The sequence below is a fragment of the Lonchura striata genome, chromosome 5, assembly GCF_050655825.1.
Source record: "Lonchura striata isolate lonStrDom1 chromosome 5, ASM5065582v1, whole genome shotgun sequence".
In the NCBI taxonomy this organism is placed as follows: domain Eukaryota; kingdom Metazoa; phylum Chordata; class Aves; order Passeriformes; family Estrildidae; genus Lonchura; species Lonchura striata.
This window is the reverse complement of record NC_140707.1, coordinates 51,487,838-51,511,077: the sequence shown is the minus strand read 5'-3', so window position 1 is coordinate 51,511,077 and position 23,240 is coordinate 51,487,838. Positions and strand designations below refer to the sequence as shown.

The window sequence follows — 23,240 nt, the reverse complement described above, 5'->3', positions numbered from 1 at the left end:
TGTAACACAACATAAGAAAGGACAGAGGTGTGACACTCCCCCATAATCTGTGGGACAGGTTAAGGGTGTGTTGGATGAGCTTGTCTTCCTGTCCTAGCTCAGGAAAACCAAATATTCAATTTCAGCTAGAAGGGAATAAATGGTTTGCATTTTCCTACCTTCTTTTCTTTTTCTTCTATCATCAAAATTTTTCTTAAGGAAATCTGACGTGATAAAAATTCTACTTTTTTTTGAAAAATCCTGCTGACAGAAAACTCCCACACAGCAGTATTAGCAACCTCAGAGATAATCAGCCATGTCCATGCTGGCTCTCAGTATGTCTTCTCCCAGTCATTTGAAAAGCAGCAGCTCTTTTTGTCCATGATAACCTGGCCTCACCTGGCCAAGTGAAAGTGAGCTGCAAAAAAGTCATCATTCTTAAAGAAGGTCTGCAGCTGGATGGCCCTTCTTCCTGCTGCTGCTAGAGCAGCAGAGGGAGTCAAAAGGCCATTGAAAGATACTCTTGCCTAAAGATATGCAGGTTTTATGTCAGTTAATGCAGCTTAAAAAACCCTAATAGACATGGGGTAATTTGTAGCAGGGTGGGGGGGATGCTAGTTGGAAGTGGGACTTCATGTGAAGCTCTGCTTCATGATCAGGGGTATCTAAATAGGGCTGCAGTAGTTTTGTAACCTAGCACAGATTTAGACCCCTTTTATGGCAGCATGAATATGTAAGGCAGACAGAGTAAGTACTGTCATAGTCTTCATTAGTTTTTCACCTGTCAATACTCAAGCACAGAGAAGTGAAGTGGCTTATCCAAGACCACAAAAACCTGATGATGAATTTACCTACTTCATCTCTTGAGCATCTGGGAAATCCTGGGGTCATCACTCCATCTCAGAGCTCAGACCATTGAGTCACTGCTGCTCCCACATACTGAATCATGGCAAGATTTTGGTACTAGGATACTGGGAAAGCAGTTATACAACATACACATCTGCATGCTTTCTGCAAAGCCTACATTGGTGTTAGGCAGCCTGGATGATGGTGTTTTCACTTTCTCTCTTAGATGCTTAAAAGAGCTACTGAATGTAATAGAGTTGCAGGATAAACACCTTTTTGAAATGCTCTTGCCACTCACCTTCTCTTTTATATGATCTTTAAATCCTTTTCCCCTAAACACCCGGGGCTATACTTGGATATCATGCCCACAGCAGTAGAGCCCTGGGAGCAGTGCATTTTCTTGACTCAGCCAAACTCTGCAGACCTATTTGCTGCCTGCTTCCCTGGGCTCAGCCTTCAGCTCATAGCTGAAGTTGCTCACCCTCAGCCACAGCACACTTGACTCTCACACTCTAAGGAATAAAAGCATTTTTGTACCTCACTTGCCAGCCCAAGCTGATGACAGGGTGAGAGAAATTTCCACTTAGTCCTTTCCCCCCCATCTGTTACATGCTAACAGGCAATCAATTAGGGAACCACAGGGAGAAAGAATATGGCTCTGCTAGGGAAAGGAAGATGGAGGGAAGCATTCTCCTCTCTTGGGATTCAGTCAGCTGACATATCACCTGGCTGATACATGCTCCATGTTCTGCTACCATGCATAATTTTCTTCTGATTCTCTCTGAAAACTCCTTAAAATTTCCTATGTCTTTTTCTCCTTCTTGAGATCTCTTTTGCTCTGCCACAGAGGTCCTCCAGTATCACTTCCATGAAGAGTTAATTATCTTGTCTTTTCCTGTATTAGGAGACACCAGGACTTTGCTTCAGAGTGCGACCCTGTCTCTGCTTTAGCACCTGAATGTGCCTAAAAGAAACATTAGGAAGTGTCCAAGGGTTGGAGAAGGGAGGGAGTCAGTGCTGACAGAAATGCAAGTAGTTCACATTCACTCACAGAGATTCAGAAATGACAAATCACAGAAACCCTGCCAGGCCAATGCCCTAGAGATGGCCATGGAATAATAAATAAGGAAGTATCAGTGGGGCAGAGAAATTATTTCCACAGCTGGATTTCCACATTAAGGAGAGATATCTGAAATCTATGAAAACAAGATAGATATAGAGACTTTTGTAGAGACCTGGGATAAAATTCACCCTGTACTGTTCAAGAGTTGAACATCCCCAGCAACAGAGTGTAATCAGATCCATTCAATTAATAAAGTGGGTGGTGTCCCCACAGGTGCATTTCTTTCATTTCACAGGAGGCAAGGAAGTATTGATGTGGTGGACCAACCCCAGCCAACAGCCTCATACACGCACAGGTGCCTGCTAACCTGCCTTCAGTCAGCATTCCATACTTGGGCAAACCCAATGCACTTCCCACTGGCGGATGAATGATCCTGTCCTTTTTCCAGTTAGTGGAGGAAATAAAGGGAGTATCTGTTATGTCCAGGCATGTTTGCTCAGACAGGGCATGTGTGTATAAGTACACCCAAGCATCCATGGATATTGGAAGTTGTTTGGATGCACTCCTGCTTTTGATTATATTGCAGCTGCACATGTGCACATCTGCAAGCATTCTGGCAGTCAGGACACAGCCATACTCCTCATATGTGAATTGTACACGAAGGAGTAACACCCTGCGATTCATCTACATGTGCATGCATTGAGGTTTTCAAAATCTCCTGAGGAATTGCACATCCTTAGTGAGACTAACAAAAACTTCATCTTCTTCAGTGCCTGGCTTTTTTATCTTCAAAGAACCTGCATCTTAATGAAAAAGGTGGTGAAACTGGAAAAGGAGAAAAAGACTGACTATCACAAAAGTTCTCTGTCCAGATTTGTGCTGAGGTTTGTATGGAATTCATTGCTACATATCAAGACTGGTAGGACAGTAGAATTTCTCTACTCTTGTAATGCTGGAGCTTTCACCTCAAGGTGCAGATATGTCTGCATAAATTCCATCTCTTGGCAGAAGCATTCAAATGGGCCTTAAAACACCATTAGGAGGCAAAGAATTTCCTTTTCAGACCTTACTCCACTAGCTGCCACATTCTCATAGTATCAATGCCACTAGCAGAGGCAGGAAGATCCACTAGTCCAGATACCCAAATATGGTAGCCAGTCAGAGAGGGAACGTGGGAAAGGTTCCTACCATCACATAGCCTAACTCCATGTCCATGTTGATTTGGAAGGACCAGAACTGAGCAGGAGGAGAGAGGAAGCATACAGAAGGATGGAGTTAGGTGCATTACATTCATTCTCCCTTTCCTCTTTTTATATGATACTGCAGTCTCAGCAATGTGTGGGGCCATGTCCCTTTATTTCTATGGAGTGAATGCCTCTGTTTGCATTCCTTCCCACCATACCTTGAATAGTCCTCTTGAAGAAGGCTTTACATGCCTCACAGGAAGCCACGCCGTAGTGGTACCCCGAAGCAATGTCCCCACACACCAGGCACAGCCGCTTGGGGATTGCATTGAGCATGTACTCGCACTTGGTGGGTGAGTCCTCCATGATGGCGCTGGCACAGTCATCGTAACGCTTACGGCAGGACCCGCCGCCAATCCCCGTGCCATTGAACATGGGTGGCGAGTCTAGGCCATTGGGGTGGCCACCCATGGCGATGCCGTAGCCACCGCTAGCGTCAGAGGAGCCGCTTGGGCTGTGGTGGCTGATGGCGTCGATGCCAGAGGATGGGCTGGAGGGCTCGGTCTTGATGAAGGACCCACAGCTGGAGGAGAGGTGCCGCTCCTCCGTGGCCATTCTGCCGAGCAGCCTGCAGGGAGAGAGCAAAGGACTCAGCAACCGCCTGGCCAGACCTGGCTCCAGGTTTAGTGAAAGAGAGGCCTCCTTTTGCCACCTCAGTCCAACTCCACTTAGCTCAGGCAGTTCAACCCCATGCACGTTCTTCTCAAGGAATATTGGTACAATTGACTAAGACCAGCCCACCTGCTCCCCACAGACTCACACTAGAGTAAAGACAAAGCTCTTCGTGTAGATCATAATTTCAGGCTGTTCACAGGCTGCAATGCTGGGAAGGGACATGAGAGCCTGAGGGGCACAATCCACCCAGAGCACCATCTACCCTGAGACAACAGAAAGAAACAAGCTGGCCGGTGGCAGACCAGGTGTAAAAGATGTTTGGTTAATAGAGAATGGGCTGTCTTAGCTTTATGCAAAAGGTTAGGTAGCATATTCTGCAGAAAGGACCTGCTCAGATTGGATTTTCATTTTTTCATTTGTAATACAGAAGTCTTTGATTAATTTTCAAGTTTGACTCCTTCTCTCACCCCACCTCATCCTTTGACTCCTTCTCTCACCCCACCTCATCCTTTACCCTGCCCTGCTGCACTATCATCACTAAAAGAGGAGCTTAGAAACAGAAGGAAAAATCATCTGATCAAAAGTTTCTTCTGTCTCAATCTTAAATCTTAATTTTTCTTCTGTTTACTAGTATTGAGCTTTTGTGTGGACACACAAATTCCCACTTCTTAAAGAAGGGTTATACTCTAAAGTTTATGGAAAGAACTTCACCATTTCAGTTCAGGAAAGAACTTTTCAAGCCCTTTGTATTTATTTTAGTTACAGATAGTCTTATTCTTTATAAAAGTGTTCAGTCTTTTTTTTGAAGACTGCTAAATTTTATTATATTTACAGCAATGAGTTTCAGGCATTACTTGTGCAGTGTATGAACAAATCCCAGCTTTATTTGTCTATAATATATTCGCAGCCTGTCAGGCTCCCTGAACATCTCCTGACTCTCCTCCTCAGGAAATGTAGTTCTGCCATGATCTCCTCATTCAACTCTTCATGATCTATATGATTGCTCTCCATGCAGAAGTTTTTGCAGATCTCTTATCTGCTTCATCATCCATCTCTGAACTTCCTCTAGTCTGGCTATTTCTGTTCAGTCCAGAACAGAGTTCAATGAGCCAGCTCCTCAGCAGCATGAAACTGGCACTGCTCCATCACTTCTCCAGCTGAAGGTCTGGACAGTAGTCAAGGCAAAGGCACACCATCAATTACCTAGTGATGTTACAATATTTTCAATGTTATTTTCAGTCTACATATTATGTAACTCCTTGCACTGTTTGCTTTTTTCCATTTCTTTAAATGAAAATAAAAATTGTTACCATTTCTTCAACAAATAGTATCAGGAAGTTACTTACTGCAACACTCGATCCTATTCCTGAGTTGTCACAGTAAATTTAGAACCCATTAAGATGTATGAAAAATCAAATTAATCCTTCTGGTGTGCAATGTTTTGCAATACTCAACAGTGTATTTTATCTGCTACTATGCTGTGCAGTCCATGCACCCAGCTTTACTAGGATCCTCTGGAGCTCTTCATTCTTCCTTGGTAATTTGATTTCATATGCAGTCTCATTGTTCACCCACTTCCTAGATCATTAACACATGGATCAAACACCACAATACTGATCCTTGTGGGTAATGCATGTTAACCTTTATCATGCTGAAAATTGACTTCTCTTTCTTTTCTGAGTAGGGTCTTTGACACCGTTTAATTGATAATAGTATTAACCTGAGAGGTTAAATTTTCCCTTCAGTAAGACAATTTGTCAAAGGCTTTAAGAAATACTAAACATGCATTTTCCTGATAACATGGCAAAGAATTTTGACTGACTGGAGATGCTTGACTTTTCTTCTTGGAACCTCTGCTTGTTAAAAGTTACCACACCATGGTCATGCGAGTAATTTCTATTTCGGTTTCAGCCTATTTACCTGGTATTTGTGGCAACTCCTTCTGCCAAGTTAAATCCATCAAGGGACAGGACAAAACATTCTGTGAATCAGCAAGGCTGGAGTGCACACTTGTATGTATCACACCTGTGAGTCTGATGATAGGAATATTGATGTTTGATATGCTGCAAATTCACAGTCCTGCATCCTTATGATCTCATTTGACCTAAGTATCTCCTAATTTTCCCTTCTCTGTTTCATCCTCAAAGTTTGACCTCATCTCCTATCTCTGGGATCGATCAGCCAAGTTTGTTTTTTGGCAAGACTGTTGACCTTGAGAATATGGGCAGGCATCTCACGTTCCTCAGCTGCTTTGCCTGGTGTTACTTGAGAGGAATCCAGGGTTTGGGCCCTCTCAGAGACAGTGTGATGAGTTGATAAATGCCCATGCTTTGCCCAGAGGGCCACAATGAACTAGAGGTCATGGAGCAGTTACAGAAATCGCTGCAGGTGCATCCTTCTCTATTCCCACAGGGCACCTAGACATATTGCAGATTTGGTGTAACAACAGCTGACCATTGGAAGGAAGATGAAACTTTGCTAGCTGAGCCTAGATCTTAACATCTCACAGCAAAGCTGAAATCTGCTGTGTGGGTTCTGGAACCCCTCCCTACCCGAGAAGTGCATCTGTAGTAAAGAAGTGAAGATCACTGGCCACAGCAACATGAGATCAAGTTTAAAATGGAAAGCAAAATAACCATAAAACACTATTCTGCACAGTGGAACTCTACTGTAAGAGGAGCTGGAGTTGTAATTTTCAAGGCAGACAGAGGAAAACACTATGAAACAGGAATGCTAAATTCCAACTTCTGTTACTTATATAGCTCAACATTCACAGATCGCCTCAAGAGCGCTTACCAAGGTATTTTCCTTCAGTGGAGAGAAAACAACAAAAAAACCCAACCAAAAACTCAAACAAACAAACAAACAAAAAAGCCTGGGGAAATAAGGAGCCTTCTTCCCCCAAGGCATGCAAACTGTGAGTGTTTGATGGTGAATCAAGAAACAAGCCCCCTATATCCTTACAGCTGAGGACCCTCCTGTTCCCCCCAGCAGGCAGCAGTACATAGCAAGTTCTGGTTGGATGTGAATGCATGCTTGAGAGCTAAAGCCTTTAACACCAAGATAGATCAAAGATTACATCTAAGGTGACTCCAGCCATTCCAGAGCATGTGCTTTTCTTTTCTGACTTTCTGCAAGTCTCATGGAGATCCCGTGCGTTTTTTGGGTTTTTTTTTGTTTGTTTGTTTGTTTGGTTTTTTTTAAACAGTCAAAGTGTCCCCTGGCAATGAGATACAACATCTTGAACTTCAAGAAGAACAGCTAAATGTTTTTTGCAGAGTTCAAAGTGATGAACAGCCATTTTGCTTGGCTCTAGTTACCTTAATAGGAATGTAAAAGGAGAGAGACTTGATCCAACCCTCTTCTGTGCTGGCACAGGAAACTCCGTTACTATTTCTGTGCCCATGTAACAGGCTTAGAGGTTCTAAACATTTCGTTCTTTTCACCTTTCCTCATCATAGGTCATTCCTTCTAATCCCTTTAGCATCTTTGTGGTCCTTCTCTGGATTTGTTCCAACTTCCCTGGGTCTCTGTTGCACCAAGGTGCCCTGAACTGCACAGTGCAACGCTGCAGCACTACAGTCACTCTGGAAAGCACACAGCCAGGAGGATGGATGGACCAACTGAGCAGTAGCTTTGCCAGACATCAGGTTGCACATCAGCTCACACAATTTGATAGCCTGTCTCACTGGGACCTCTCTGAATATAAGCTGCTTTGGCCACCGTGCTCTGCACAACATGAAATTTGGAGATTCTCCTTGTTCCAAAGTAGATCCAGTATCATCTTTGAACTACACAGTGCTAATTATCACTTGTTTTACCAAAGCCCATTCACAACGCTCATTTTTCAGCCTGGCTCTTTTCTCTATGCCAATTTTTTTTTTTTTTTTGTCTTTTGGTTCTGTCAACATGAAATTTGAGAGTGATCACTTTTATGTTTCTTCCAGGTCACTAATGAGTATTTACAGTCAAAGCACTGTCCTTTTGGACATCATCTTTGCAGAAGGATAAATAATATTTCTAACCCTTCTGTTTACACTCTGTCATTTAATCCATGATTCATTTCACAGGATTTGTATCAAAACCAATTTGATCTAATTTCCCTAATAAGATTTTCCACAGCTTTGTGTCAAAAGCCCTTGCATGGTCCAGAGTCAGTCTATTCACTGCATTCCTTTTGCCCACTAATTATCTAATTGCATCAAGAAAGGTTATTGTCTGCTGTACTCCTGTTTCATAAACCCACTGCTGTTTATCACTAACACTGTTGTCAGCCTTTATGTACTTGTAACTGCCCCCAGACAAGTGTGCTCTGACCTCAGTGATTCTGGATCTAAATACACAGATTTAGACCAAGTCAAGACTGTGCTCTAGGTTTTTATCCATTAAAGCCCTTTGTATTGTTCTCCCCTTTGGGAAGCAATGTTTGTTAATATTAGAAGTTTCCTCAATTCTTCTCCAGCCTTTCATCTTTTGCTATTTCTCTGCAATGGCTGGTATTTAGCCATTAAAGGCTTATGAGTTTAATGATCTTTTGAGAGCAACTGCAATAATAAGAGAGAGAAAGATTGCTAGATGGGGAGGAACATAAAGGAACAGAAGACTAGAGTTGTAAAATTAAGGCAGTAGTGCCCCTGATTTTCATTCTTTTATACATCAAGGATTACAAGTTTGGGATTGTTGCAGGTAAGGCTATTTTACTGCACATCTTTCTTGGTTATTTTTACCTGAAATAGTAATTTGTAGCTACATTCAGCTTTTTACCCCACTTATGGATTTGGAAAGCACAATAATTCAGTAGTCTTTATGTATAAGTGAGGGGAAAAAAATTCCACCACTCACACCTGCTTAGCAGGACAGCCAAAACACCCAGCTTGGTAACAAAAGGTAACTTCTTTCCCCCAGAGGAACTTTTTATCAGCTAAAGGCATACACAATTCAGTAACTTAATACCATCTGAGCATTTAAGTGCTCACGCAAACCTAAGTATTTGACCTTCTATATTCTCCAAGTACCACTTGCTATTCCAAAACTGGATCAAAAAAAGTTTAGTGACAACACTGCTGAGCTTCCTTAGTGGCTGAAATCTCATCTTCAACAGGAAATGCAAGGACAGATCAGTTCTACACTCCAGTTTCCTGAAGAAAGTCAAGGAATGTGCATACATTCTGCCATGTAGTCCAGTCCTTCACAGTAGTTTCTGGATTAGTCATTAAATCACCAACTCAGCATGCTGGAGATTTCCAACAGCAATACTGAAATTGTTATTAAAATGGGTACTGAAATACAGCTGTAGAACTAGTATCAGCTTATGGACAGGAGAAAGAAAAAACACTCAGGCCCTCCTCAGGAAAGATCTTCCCTATTCTGGGCACAAGGAGAAACGTAAAAGGTCAGAAATGGGCTTTTTTTGTGGGTGGCTCTCACACTGGATATGGATTCCAGAGAGAACGAAATCTTGATTTTATCAAGGTCCATAAACTGAAAAACCCTGCAGGTAACATGCCTGTAGAGTTTGTAACTTCCAGAAGCCATATGGCTGTACTTGTGCAACTGCACTTCAGTCCTGAAGTCCTCACAGTAGATTTAAGTAATACTGACAAAACTCTAGAAATCTGCCAGTATAAAGCCGCTTGTGACAAAAGCCCACTTTGGATTGTACAGAAATTTTTTAACCAGTCATGGAAGATGAGAGTAGCTTTAATCTGCAGAAACACCAATGATAAGAGAGATAAAACATCCATTCTCTTCTCTGCTACAGACCTATTTCTGCTATCAGTATTTGTCAGTTCAGATGACACAAACTTACATAAGCATGCAATGCAATTAATGCAATGCACTGCATGTAAATGGGATGTGCACATCATGGGCAACATAGATTCTGTGTTTTTTGTGAGCCACATGAGAGAGCTTGCAATCCACAGTGGACTGACAAACAATGTAGGTCAACTTCTCTGCAACCCCAAGCCAAATTTTGTTGGGTGTTTCTTTTTTAGATACAGAAGACAGAAATAAATAATGTTTTCCAAGTGTCAGACTAGATGTGACAGCTGCAATAACAGCCAGTGTAATTTTAGGTCACTTATACAAAGAGTTAATGTCATAGAGCTGAGCCACACCTGTTGGTCAACTTGCATTTACCATGGACAGCTCACAGACACACTCCCACCCTTGCTTCACTGAGAACACCCACCAAAGTGCTAGGGAGGAAAGGGATCAGCACCCACAATAGTTTCTCATGCTCTTCTACTCCATATGGACTTCAAATGAGAGAGACATCATTTAGAGACTATCTATACTGAGAGCTTTTCTCCATTCAACAGTCCAAGAATAATGGGATCTGCCAATATGCCACTTTACTCCTATACAGTGGATAACTGTGAGTAACCCATTTATATCAGGAATCTTCTCTGGGCTTATTCTATCATGCAGGAACACATTCTGTTCCCGGCACAAACTTAATTTCTTTCTGAGCATAGGCAAGAGCTTGGGTAGTACCAGCATGATGGGCATGATCATAAATAGAAACACAGCAGTGCATACACTTTACAGATTTTTTGTTTCAACCACAGTATTCTGCATTGCTGTAAAGGACAAGAGTCAGAACTCACCTCAATTTAACTATTTTTCTTTAGAGTGCAGATCTGATTTCTAAGAATTTTGCCATGTTCCCTAATGATGGCTTACTTTGGCTTGCATGGGTTATGTTCCTATTCAGTGGAGTGTGGCAAAACACAGACAGCCAGTTTTCAAGGCATTTGTCCATAATATTCCCACCCCCTCCCCCACCCCCCCACTATACTATCTACTTGTCTTTGGACAAGCTAGTGCTCACATTCTAGCTATTATACAAACAGTACTTGCTTGTCTAATGCTCAGTAGATATTTATCCCTTTGACCCATTGCATAACCAGAGCCCAGTTACATATCAGTAGATCTTCTCTAGCCCAAGTTAGCTCATGCTGAAAAAAGCTGCCACAGCAAAATGTCTGGAGGCTGCTTAATAAATAAAAAAGGCTCTCGTGGGCAGAAGACATTATGGATTTCCCACTAGCCTTCATCCCTCTCCTCATTACTGTTACTTCTCTTCATCCTTATGACAATGGTCTTTTTAGTAAATGGTAATAAGTATTACGCCGATGAAGTGACAATTAATTGGGAGGTGTGACGCATATTATCAGTTCACTCTCTTATTAACACACGGCCTTTTGCAGGTATCTTGCCCTCTGGTGTACTAAATGGCACTTCCTCCAGAAGTGCTTTAGCACTTGAGCCTCTTGCTTACACTTACTGCTGATACCACAGCAAAACAAGGACAGGGTTGACTTGCTGTTCACTATTTATCCAAGTTCTACCACCACCCTTTCCCCACAACATTGTCATTCTGTGTTTCACGTTTCCACTTACCCCACTATTTCTACATTCACAGCAGCTCAGTGATTTTGCCTGCACACAGCAAGGCTGCAACTCAATCCCTGTTGAAATGCTTAGCTAGACCTTCATTTCTTCTTGAGTGTCTTTCCTTATACTCTGCCTATCTAGAGCACTTATAATCTGTATCTCTCTAAGTGCCTTCAGTGTCCTTCAGACACTTGTGAATGAGATCCATACACAGGAGGCTCAGTAGAGCACATTTCAGACACTTACACATCAGAATTTTGCATCCACCTTCTCAGATAAGCAAGGAAAGGAGACTTTCTAGCACTGCCATTCATATCACACTTACTTTTGCATCGCAGCCTGATCCAACATCTCATCTCTCAGAGACCTTTGACTCAGTATCCTCTCAGCATTTCTGAGGGAAAACTGCCACTGCCAGTACAAATTCGTCAGCCTGCACTTTGTTGCATTTCAAGATATTCATTGAAGACATCCCCCTTCAACCTTGCCTACAATTCATGGTGAACAGTAGCATGAAAAAAGAGAGACCCAGAGGTATTGCTAGTTTTTCTAAGTGTTTAAGGAAGGAGTTAGGATGGAAGATACATATCAAAGACATCACCCTAGAAACAAGTATGCAAAGAGACTTAGTAATTGACATTTCTTTAGGAATACTAGCTTATTGAAAAGGAGGACTTTGGGTTCATCAAGATGAAATACGAACCTGAATGTTATTCAACCTGGATGCATTTAGAAATTATCTGGGTTTGAGCTGGCAATACTTTTTGGGAAAGTTTCTGTTTCTTATGCTTCAACAACACAGTTGTAGTGGGATTCTGCCTCTTTCTCCCACCCTAGCCAAGAGAATCCAGACAGATTAGATAGCTTTGCCTAGATTCCACCTGAGAAAAATCTATTACTAAGTGCCTCATCATTAGAACATTGCTCAAAACCTGACAGATCTTGAAAAACTAACTGAAATTAGCTCCACATAAATTACAGCATGGGAAATAACAAAGGTAAATTAGTACTTTTTAATTTGATTTTTTTTTAAACCCTGACTCTCCAGAAAGGATTTCTAAGATGATACAGTGGCAAAGCAAGGTGACTGTGAGTAACTGTAGACCAGAATCCTTTTCTGCTAATGAATGCCACAGGTGTAAGAATAGGTCACATATGGAAACAGTGGTTTCCTTCTGCACACCTTACACTGCTGTAACATACAGGATTATCCTTAGCTACCTATTTAGAATAACCTCATGGTTCAGTTTTGCTGAGTCTCTAAACTCCCACCTTTGGTAAGTATTTAGCAGATCTGTTAGCACACACTGCATATATTAAGTAGGCAGATGTATCTGACCCAAATTCCAGCTTCTAACCCCTGTAACTCATTATAAATCCATTTCATTCATCCATCTTGCCGACTGTCCCCATTTCCTTTGACTGACAAAGCAGTTTCCCATCCACTCAAGTCCAACTCTACCTGAGGCCCCACATTCTTACTTGCCTGAACCAAAAGGTGAGATCAACAAACTGCTCACCAGACAGAAAATGTATAGCAGAATAAACACATTGTTTTTCCTCAATACTCTGCAAAACTTGCATGTTCCTTTCTCTAGATTAAAAAAAAAATAACCCAACCAAACAAAAAACCCTAAAAATCTCAGTTCAGCCAAAACCATTTCTGAAGCAAAATACTTTAATTACTTAGATTTTCCTCACAAATTTGCATCACTGTAGGAAAATTTAACTAAATGTGATTACAAAAACCCACCAAAAATAATCCTTTTGTCATCATGAATAGATTGTTTTCTCATCCCATGAAGTTTTGACTTTTCTCTGTTACTGTTTCTGGATATGACAGAAAGGAATGCAAACTTGCAAGCTCCTTAGCCTCAGTTTCACTTTCTCATCCATTCTTTAGCATCCCTGCTAATGGCTAAGCAGAAGTTAACACACAGACATAGCAAAGCAGACAGACAGCCAGTCAGACACCAGCAAAGAAGTGATACAGCTGCTTCTACACTTTCATATAGTACCTTTCTGAGATAGCTTTAAATGTTAGATAGCTTCATTCTGGAGGGTATCTGTGTATGCGTAAATTTATTATGCAAATACACACGATTTCCTTCTCTCACATCTCTCTTCATCATGTGCATGCACCTAGATACCATTCCAGTAGCTTTGCTATAGAAGCCAAACTATGACTTCATACTTCCTGATCATCACTGTGAGTGGTCAGACCTTTATAGCAAACATAATGCAGTAAAGCAAAAACAAACAATCAAAAACCACTGCCTAACTAAGCCATATCATCTGCAGTTTGCACCTTGAGGCACACTCTGCCTATCAGAGCATGGGAGGAAGAAGACCTCACGTGGTTTTACACGTCTGCAGTCTGTCCTAGCCCATATTTAAACTTGTTCTCTCTCCAGGGGTCAGGAAATCTTTGCTGATGCAACTAGGAGGGGGCCCACCCTCTTCCAAGTAGGGACCCAAAAAGAAGTAAATCTCAGTAAGTGGCAGCCTGGTGTGACCCAACAGAAACCAGCCCACCCTGACGGCATGTCCTCCCCGCTGTGCTTGTTCCCTTTGCCCTTGGAATGCTATCACTTGTTATCACGCTGACTTCTCCAGATGGGGCATTTTGGCTATTGATCTGATAAATAAACAGCCTGCTCGCTCGATCAAAATGTTATTTTGCATTTCAATTACTGTTCGCTAATGCAACCTTCATCCCGCCAAGAGTGCTGCTGGCAATGACACTCGACCTGGCACAGGCGTTTGCAAGCAAATTCGGCAGCGCCCGCTGCAAGCACCTAACGGGATTACCAACCTCCATTAGATGCACAGAGAGAGAAGATGATGAACAGACAGTAGTGGGCTGAAGGGGAACAGACACACAGAACTGAAGGTGTGAGCAACCTGGCCAAGGGGTAGAGTGAGGCAACAAGACAGTGTTACCAGGTATTTTGACAGTGAGAGATCTTGAAAGCTAAAGATTTTCCCTCCAATGAAGAACCCCAGCAGCTCATAGAAGATAGACTGAGCTCTCTGTGTGTGAGCCATGCAAGAGTTCAGAGCAATGGTAAATAGAAATCAATGCCTGGTGATTAGCCAGCAGTGAGCACTGCAACCCATCAGGGCAAACAGGGTCAATTCTATAGCAAGTTCTGAAGCCTAGCTCCACCAGGGCTCAGTAGGCTCTAGAGATACACAAGCATTCTGTATCTATCTAAACTTGCAGGGAGGAAACCCTCTTAATCATTGCTGGGTTCTTCTGGGAAATATGACCGCCTCTGGAGAGCCTGGTGGTGATACAGGAAGAAAGGGGCATCCAGACATGCTGCTAAAGTCTCTGGTAGGTGTTGATCTCTATTAATTCAGCACTTTGTTTACATCAGGGAATCCTGTGCCAAATCCACAGACTGGTTTCACTCAAACCCTGTCTACAATAGGAAACACAACACAAGCACTAGGTCAGTGAGCAGGCACCAGCAGTGAGATCAGGCATGACCACGTGGTTACAAGACAGCTTTTAGTCCCAAACTCGTCTGACCATGCGACATACTCCTGCATGATGCAGAAGGCACCTTATCCCTCTTTCTTTTTCCTAGCTAAACTCCTAAAGGAAATGTAACAAAGTAACACAATCATTTACCATTGCATGCAAATAGTGGTCAGGGCTTTCACCACCCCATGCACAGATTGCCTGTCTGGATCTTGCTCCCACCTGACAAAATAATATAAGTCAAGTAAATGCATTTCTCTCAATTTCCAGAAAGCCTTTGTCAAAGATCTTTTGCCAAGCCTGGACAAATTTATCCCATTTATAAACAGACAGGATTCAGACTGAAACCACCAGTCAGCCAGGAGTTAAAAATAAACAAACCCCTGTAACACCCTGAGATTATATAAACAAAATGCTAAGTATAACACACTGAATGAGATCAATGTGATGCATAAAGACAGGATCTATAACTCCACACACTCACACTTCATCTGCTCTGTGTGCCCAGCCTGCCCTTGGCAAACTAAGTCAGTGTCCCACACCCATGTCTCTAACCAGCCTACACTCTAGACCTTACCCTCCCAGATCTGCCTCTGTGCCCGACCTTTCTCTGTGTCCACTCTTAGGGGCAGAATTTTGGGAATCATTCTACATGTCAATCAGCACTAGGTAACCATGCACTGAATATAGCCCAAGGACCCACACACATGTTGTGACTCCTAGTCACTGGCTCTGTGCTTACGATGTGAGGCAGTGAAGTACAGTGTACTCAGCCCTTAAAATGCAGCCAAAATGTCTCAAAGTCTAATTCCAACCTCAAGTATGATCTTCTTATAAACTTCAGCAAATCACTGCAGCTCTCCAGGACACTGCTTCCCCCAGCTGACATGGTCCTGAAGGACCTACCTCTCAGGAACACCTTGAGAGTCAAACAGCAGCTATGATTGAAAGAATGGAGTGTGCAGAGGAGCGTCGTAACCAGAACGACAGACAGATAAATTCTATGCTCACATGACATCCTCTGCTCCAGGTTATCAGCAGAATTTGAACTTCTTTCTACAGCACCGCAGCTCTGCAGTTTGCTTGTGTTAAGCAGTGTGAGTAGCTAGTGTTTTCCTGCATGCAGGCTAGCCAGAGGAAGAAAACATTGGCTTTGCAAATCTGTTTCTATAGTACACACCAATTCTGACCTCCTCCTACACCTCACCATACTTTAAGCCCAGACCCCTGTGACCCAGTCTACACAATAACCTAATCTCTAATACTGCCTAATCCTATCTCCATCTCCCCACATGCTATTTCACACACCAGCTGCCTCCTATCACACCTCCATTCAACGCATTTTCCTATTGTCCTTTAAAATTATACTTCAAGTTTTTAGTCAAAAATCCATTTTTGTTTAAAAATGCTGTTCTGTTTCATTACAGAACTAAGTCAATTTTGGCAATGTTTTCACTGTAGAATTTTCAAAACAACTCCAAAAAATCAGGTGTTTAACTTTGCTTTGCTCCTTGTTTAGCCTATCATGTGTTTTCTTGTGTTGTTTGATGAACTAATCACACACTGTTTCAGGAACATAAGAAAACAAAATATTGTAACTTTCTCCAAAATAAATTTTATTGGAACTTCTACTTTACCTAGAAGTTTAGGTTGCAGTCAGATTTGTGATGAAATAACATTGTCAAACAACAAATATTCTTGAACCAAGATTCTAATGTCCATGCAGCTCCTCTCCCTGTGTTTTCCACACAGCTCTGCTTGTGCTTCACTCAGTCTCTTTTCTCTACTTATATGCATTCAGAAATATCTATGTTCTAATGTACACAGAAGTGTTTTGACACTTCATGCTTTCTTCTTTAGCCAGGCAACATGGAGAGATTGAGACTGGGAAACAAACTGCATCTAAATAATCTGAAAAGGTGAATTCTACATAGAAGTTCTGGAAATTCAAGAGTACCACAAAATCTGTGCCATCAACTCATATAAAATGATTATCCTGTATAACTCAGAGATTAACCATGAGTCAAGGAGCATCCTGCAGCCAAAAATCCCTCCCTCTGATTTGAAAGCTGAGTGCTGTTGGAGAAAGAGAATTACACTTTTCCATCTTGTGCCATTTATGCTTTAGCCCATCCCTTCTGCATCACAATGAAATCCCTGCTGGAATGTGATCAGAAGCTCTGAAACCCTGGCTGCCTATCAGTTTACAAAAATTGACCTGGACATTCTATCCACTTTGATGAGGGCCCGAATTAAACTTCTTTCTCATCCACTCCTGGTAAAAAGTGCTACTTCTTAGCATCTCTGTGACCCACAAAAAATGCTTTCTTTTACAGCTCACTGAGGAAAAAATGTTTGAATTGAACCTGATACCTAAACCTTACCAAGAATTTTCTAGCTACAGGGGAAATAAATCAGAAGTAGTTTTTACAGTACCCTGTCTCTTCATTTAAGTCTTGATCCAACTCCTATTGAAATCAAACTGTAATTCCTATTGATCTGAACATTAACTGGACCTCAGGATCTGAAAAGCCATCAGAATGTCCAACATTGTAGCTATCCCCTAACCTTTCCTGCATTTTTGGAGACTTGGTTTCTAGTGTTTAACTACTCCTTCTCCAAACACAATTTTATTTCAAATGTTCCTGAGGAGGAAAGGAAGGCAAACTTTTCCCAATAGAGGACTTTCTCAGAAATTCCCACTTACACTAACAAACACCCCTCTCCTGCCAGTCACACTGCATGGAACGATGGCCCTACCCACACATTGCAAATCACGGGGTACAGTGCATCCATTCATACATCTCCATCTCCAGGTGACATTCATTGACCTGAGCATCTCTTGGAAGTCATGTGCTGCCAGTCCTAACAGGCTTCTCCACTCCGATCAGTTCACTTAGAGAACTGATCACTTCACTCTGATCACTTCTGATCATGTCACAAATTCAACAACAACAGGCTTCTTTAAAACATCTAATGTGAATTTGTTTATTTCTTTGGATTCATCCTAAGCAGATAAATAAAAACTCTAAATGCCTCTGACAATTTTCCTGCTTGCAAAGAGGAGGCAAATTCTGTTCATGTTAAAGCAATCTTCTCAGTTCCCACTTTTCCAACCTGGAAATAACATTATTCTCAAACCAGAATGAATTTAAGGAACCCAAGATGCAAATCAAAACAGCTACATGTAGATAAACTGTCTCCCATGCTGTACCAACCACATTCACAGAGAGAATGCCAGTCCACAGGGTTAATAGCAGTTACTCCGTAGGAAAATCACTGCTCTTCCTGGCTACACCTGAGCTGCCTGTTCTGACTTTCTGAGGTACTGGATGCAGAGCTGTTCACCCCTTGGCATTCACAGCATATGGTACAAAACAGGCTGAATCAGCAAGGGAGCTACAGCAACTGGATTGCAGTGCTAGGAGAGGTTGTTCCTGACTGTGCACTAAGTTGGTGAAAACATGAACTTCAATGTTAGTCTTCTTTTTTTTTTTTGTGCATAATTTAGCTGAGGTGTTTAAGTTCTTGGCAAATCTGCATACACTTTAAAGTTCCTCTGTCCCTGCAGAACTGCTGGATAGGGTTTCAGGCCACGAGTTGTTGAGAGAGTGCCTTGTAATATGCTCCTTCCAAATAAAAAAAAAATAAATAAACTGTCAAATTTAGTACAGCAAAAACCTCACTCAACTACAAGGTGAGATCCCTCCAAAGATACTTATGACTTGAACCCTCCTGGAGGCATACACAACCTGTTGGATAAGGGACCAGATCTTTCTGGTCCTGCAAACCTATAGTCTTTGATCAGTTTGGAAAACTGAAACAAAAATAGGAGTTGTTTTGTCCAGCTTCAACACTGAACAGGGGAAAATATGGGTTTAGCAAAAGCACTGGCTTGCAAACCAGAGCCATTGTTAAGGGCCTGTAGTCTTCCACCAATCCAGATAAATTAATGTTGGTCACACCTAGTTAAAAAACAGCACAAAGGCATGTTTTAAAATGCCACTTTGCATTACAATCACCTGCTTCACATTATGCCTGGGGAAACCTGAGCTAAAGTATCAGTAAAAAAGGAAGAGGAGTTATGGATTCTGGTGTATCCCGTCAGAGCAGTGTTTATTCTAATCAATCAACTGAAAAAATAGTAGCTGAGAGTAATTATTAATAATCAAGTAAAATTGGATTATTTCTCTGCAGTGCAGTGTCATCTGGATGGGAAGGCTGGTATATAAGTAAAGTTCATCAGTGCAAGCTACTGAAATAAAATTGCTGACCTTAGCAGTTCATCAAAGAAGGTGGAAAAAGGAATCTCAACTATGCATATGGTAGAGCATCTATAGAGCATGAAGATTAACTAAAATAATTATTTGACGGTGGCTCAACAGCTAAGCTCAGGCATTGACTCGATCCAGTTGTATATCCCAATAAGAGCAACAAGACCTACTACCAAAGCCTTCCATTTCTGAGGTTTCTGGTTTTGTGATTCCTCATTCCTGAAAGCACAGTCAGCTCCTTCTCCAAAAATGCACTTCTTGAGAAAAAGGGTCTCAAATTGTCTCTAGATATGTTGTATCCTCTCTGTAGCTGTGGTTGAGGCTGATTTTATACTCAAGGAATGCAACTGAAAAATGTATCATAAAGGACCACTCTACTGAACATTTTGCAATATACTGAATATACTGATCTGCTGTTACTCTGCCTAACCAACCTTAACATGCCATTGCACAGAGAGGGTCACAAACACAAATACTGAATTGTAACTACAAAACATGCACTTTTACTGCAAAACCAATGGCTCGCTCAACTTCACTCACAAACACATAGGTGCAATTTTGTTAGTCATTTGCATCCAGGAGCACCTTGCCTATGCAATCAAATGGACATCTTGTAAATACTTTGCAAACACAAATTAAGAGCCTCCACTGAAAATAAAAGGCAGACATGATAACAGTGGCCATACTGGGTATAACCCAGTAAAGATTCCTTGTGAAAAATGGAATTATACCAGTTAAAAAATTAAAGGCAGCAACTCCTAGAACACTATACTCTAGGCAACAAGAAATAGTACCCAGCTGCAGGGGGAATACAATACTGCTACTGAAGGAGGCAGAACTTGGAGTTTTCTGACATCTGTGTGTGCACAACTTCAGCCATAAAACCGAATTAACACAGCAAACATTTTGTGTTTAACAGCTTACTAATTACATTTTTAAATTAAGTATTTACTCCTATGCTTGAGTATAGCATCCAACAGAATCTAAGATTAGTTACTCCATCATTTATATTAAAAATTTCTTAAATTAAAACAATTCTTTGTTTTAAAAGGGTCATGGAGAATCTGGAGACTTTCTTCCCCTCCCTGTCCCCCTCCAATTGGTTGCTCCACAACCCTCACTACATATCATACAGGATTATGGGATCTGAAGAATGAAGGTTAGATATAAAACTGTAAGTGAATGTACATATCTACTCCACTTAGTCTAACAGTCCCCCGGGCTGGCTTTTACATATCACCTGGAGCAAAAAGCTGCCTTCACTGTCCCAGTGCAAAGACCAGCTGTGCTGTTCTAATTCTTTCTTTTTTTTTTCCCCCTATTTCAGGCAGTAAGGAGGAAGGAAGGAGATACATGTGGCTTAATATTTTACCTCAAGTTGGATCAGTCCTGGAAAGTTTTGATAGTGTGGATCATCTGCCAGAGCAAAAGCATACTATTACTTCTGCAATGTTAGTGTCTGCTTTAAGCAGCAGCCCACAGAGCAGGATGAAGGAATGAGAAGAGGAAAAGACAAATCTATATAAAAAGCATGTCAAGTTCTGTTCCCATGGGAAGAAGGGGCTAAGCCTGTTTTGAGGTTCACTTTGTTCTCCATGGTTTGTGCAAGGCCATCAATCAATCCATCAATCTTCTATCTTTCCTCTTTTTTTTTTTTTTTTTTTAATTTCCCTGGGACCCACTGCAGGAATATCATGCCCAGGATCTTGTTTAAATCCACGACTCCTCTCTGTCAAGCCAATTCTTCCAATCCTCCCCCCAAGGCCCCCCCTCAAGACACCGCCTCCTTCTCTCCCCGAAAAGGGGCCTTCTGAGCTCGTTTTGCTAATGTATTCTCAAACCAAATTAGGGGCTCTGACTCTCGGTGAAGTTCGTGAGTTAGTTGCTGCGATGCACTGAATTAAAGATACCATCTCGGACTCAAATCAGATTAGAGCCCACACACACACATGCAAAAGCCCACTTTCTAATCAATTTTATAAAGGGCCTTCAGCAGAGATACACTAATGGTATTGAGCTAAGATCTTTAAACTAAGTCTGCAAGAAGTCTGCAGAGATAAAACACACACTGTATTAAAGAGAAAGCTCTCCACTGTGCCCTTCCCACCAAGAACCCTGTGCACATTGGAAGAGCACCTCAAAATACAAAACAGCTCTCCTGAACCTGAGATGTTCTCTCACATCCTCCTCTCCTCTTCCTGCTTCAGACCTTTAAATTCCTTCTTTCATTCTCTTCCTGTTGAACGGCTGCAGAAGGTCCCTGCACAGAGGGCAGAGGAGACAGGGGAGCTACACAGCCATGATACATGTTAAGAATTAGACATAATGAGAACACATGAACCTTTTAGGCCTGCCTCATGAATCTGTAGAAGTGGGCAAGGTGAAAAATCAAGCTGACCAGCTTCAAGGAGAGTTCCTACTTCAACACAGGTGCCCAGCAGTTACACACAAGATGCTGGGCACGGACATAAAACTGAGATGCCACAACAGCCACATCCTGAAAAAGATGTGACTAAATGTATCCTGAAGGACTCCCTTCAGAGAGCAGCAGCTCTACATACCCAGCATCTTCGCATCCTTCTGTCCTCATCTCTCTGTTTAGCAGTGGAAGTTTACATCTATGGCAGCAGGTTTCCTTCTCTGAAACCAACATTCTGACATGAAAAATAATGTTGCATAAGGTGGCTGACAGAAGGTGACAACAAAAGGGAGACAGAGGGGTTTATTAAAGAAGCTGCAACTAAATATTTAATAGACCAGCTATTGCTCAGTCACCACTAACCAGAGAATAAGGCTATTTCTGAATACTCTGGTTATGCCAGGTTTTCTGTGTCAGATCATGGAATAATCTTCTGCTTTGTTTTAATATTTTCAGTAAAAATACCTCAAAACATTTCAAACAAATTAGAAAACCAAGTCTCAGATGCCAGTATTAGACTTTACTTGCTTTCTAAGATGCCATTTCTAACAAAAGGACAAGAGGATGCTTGCTAAGGTAACACAAATTCTGTATTAAAAAAAAAAAAATCACTGCAAAAATTGAGATTCACCAACTTTCTCTAAGCAAAATAAAGGGACCTAATCAAGAGAACTGTGACAGATAGGGGTCTGACTACCCTGCACAGAAGCCTTGCTGAGAAAATGTTTTCAGAGCTCAGAGGGGCTTCTTTGAGACAGCTTCAGGACTCACACCACTGTGGAGTTCTACAATGATCATGTGCTGAGCATGACGCCAGTTTTCAACGCAATTAACCTTTCCAGCCTAATGAAATGGGTCTATTGGCTGCAGTGGCAGCAAGGAGCCCCTTGACTCTGGCAGACTCCTCAGGACAGGTTATCGAGGTTGCAGAGTGTTACTGCTCCACTTCTATTTGCAGGCTGCAGCTAATTAATGCCAGACCTGAAAGGAGGAGGCAATGCCAGCCCCAGTGTTGTACTCCAACATCATATTGATCCTTGGGAGCCGGGACTTGGGTCTGTGCCCATTGATCTGCTGTGTCACAGGCAGCGTTCTTCCAGGAACATACCCTGGGCAGCAGAAGCACACAACTGGGGAGAAAGGTGGAAGTTCCTCAGATGGGAAAGCAAATGGACCACTCTAGGGCTGATACTACCTTGGGACTTAGAAAGAATCAGATCTGGGATGGAGCCTCAAGCTTTTGTGCTGGATTTTTCTCCAGCTGGGAAAAGACAGGCATAACAGCCCTCCCAAGGGTGGGTGACAACTGCTGTACTCTAAGGGCTGATACTTAGGAGTCCCTTCCTTTCTAGCTGTTGAACTTTGATAACTGGTGAGGGGAGAAAAGGCATGGGATGTAAATCTGGTATTCTGGGATACAGCCAAAAACACGCACTGCATGTGGAGTGAGGGAGGGAGAACTGGGAACCTTTGAGTCCTACATCAAGCCATCCTGCCAACACAGCCCATGGACATTTCAGTCTTGGAGTTCCAGAGAACTACAAATCACACCCACATTCACATGTGACTTTAAGAGTGTCTATTGAGATTTACCCTGCAGTGCTCAGTCTACCATACTTCATTAATTTTAAACCTGCCACACAGATGTCACCAAATTTAAGCACCCAAAATATTAGAATCTAAATTATGCCCTTCAAATTATTAAAATGGCATTAAACACAGAAAATAATGCACATTAAAAAAGTAATTTTTGTCTTCTGTGTTTGTTTCATGCTCTTAAGCTGTGATACCAAACTTCTAATGAAGAGGGGAAAAATTGCATTAAGAAACAAAACAATAATTATTTTCACACACCTTTTTCACTGTCTTTTATAAATTGTTGCTGTATTTTTTTCAAATACCCAGTGTA

General features: G+C 41.8%; 1 protein-coding gene across 4 annotated transcripts in view; it reads right to left on the bottom strand.

Moving 5' to 3' along the window:
* Nucleotides 1-23,240, bottom strand: part of ESRRB (estrogen related receptor beta) — a 128,599-nt gene that overhangs the window by 38,602 nt on the left and 66,757 nt on the right. For all 4 annotated transcript variants that reach the window (XM_085582171.1, XM_085582173.1, XM_021542805.4 and 1 more), the window contains one exon: nucleotides 3,291-3,700. In XM_085582171.1, coding sequence (XP_085438297.1) covers nucleotides 3,291-3,700 — 410 coding nt within the window. The remainder of the gene's footprint in view (nucleotides 1-3,290; nucleotides 3,701-23,240) is intronic.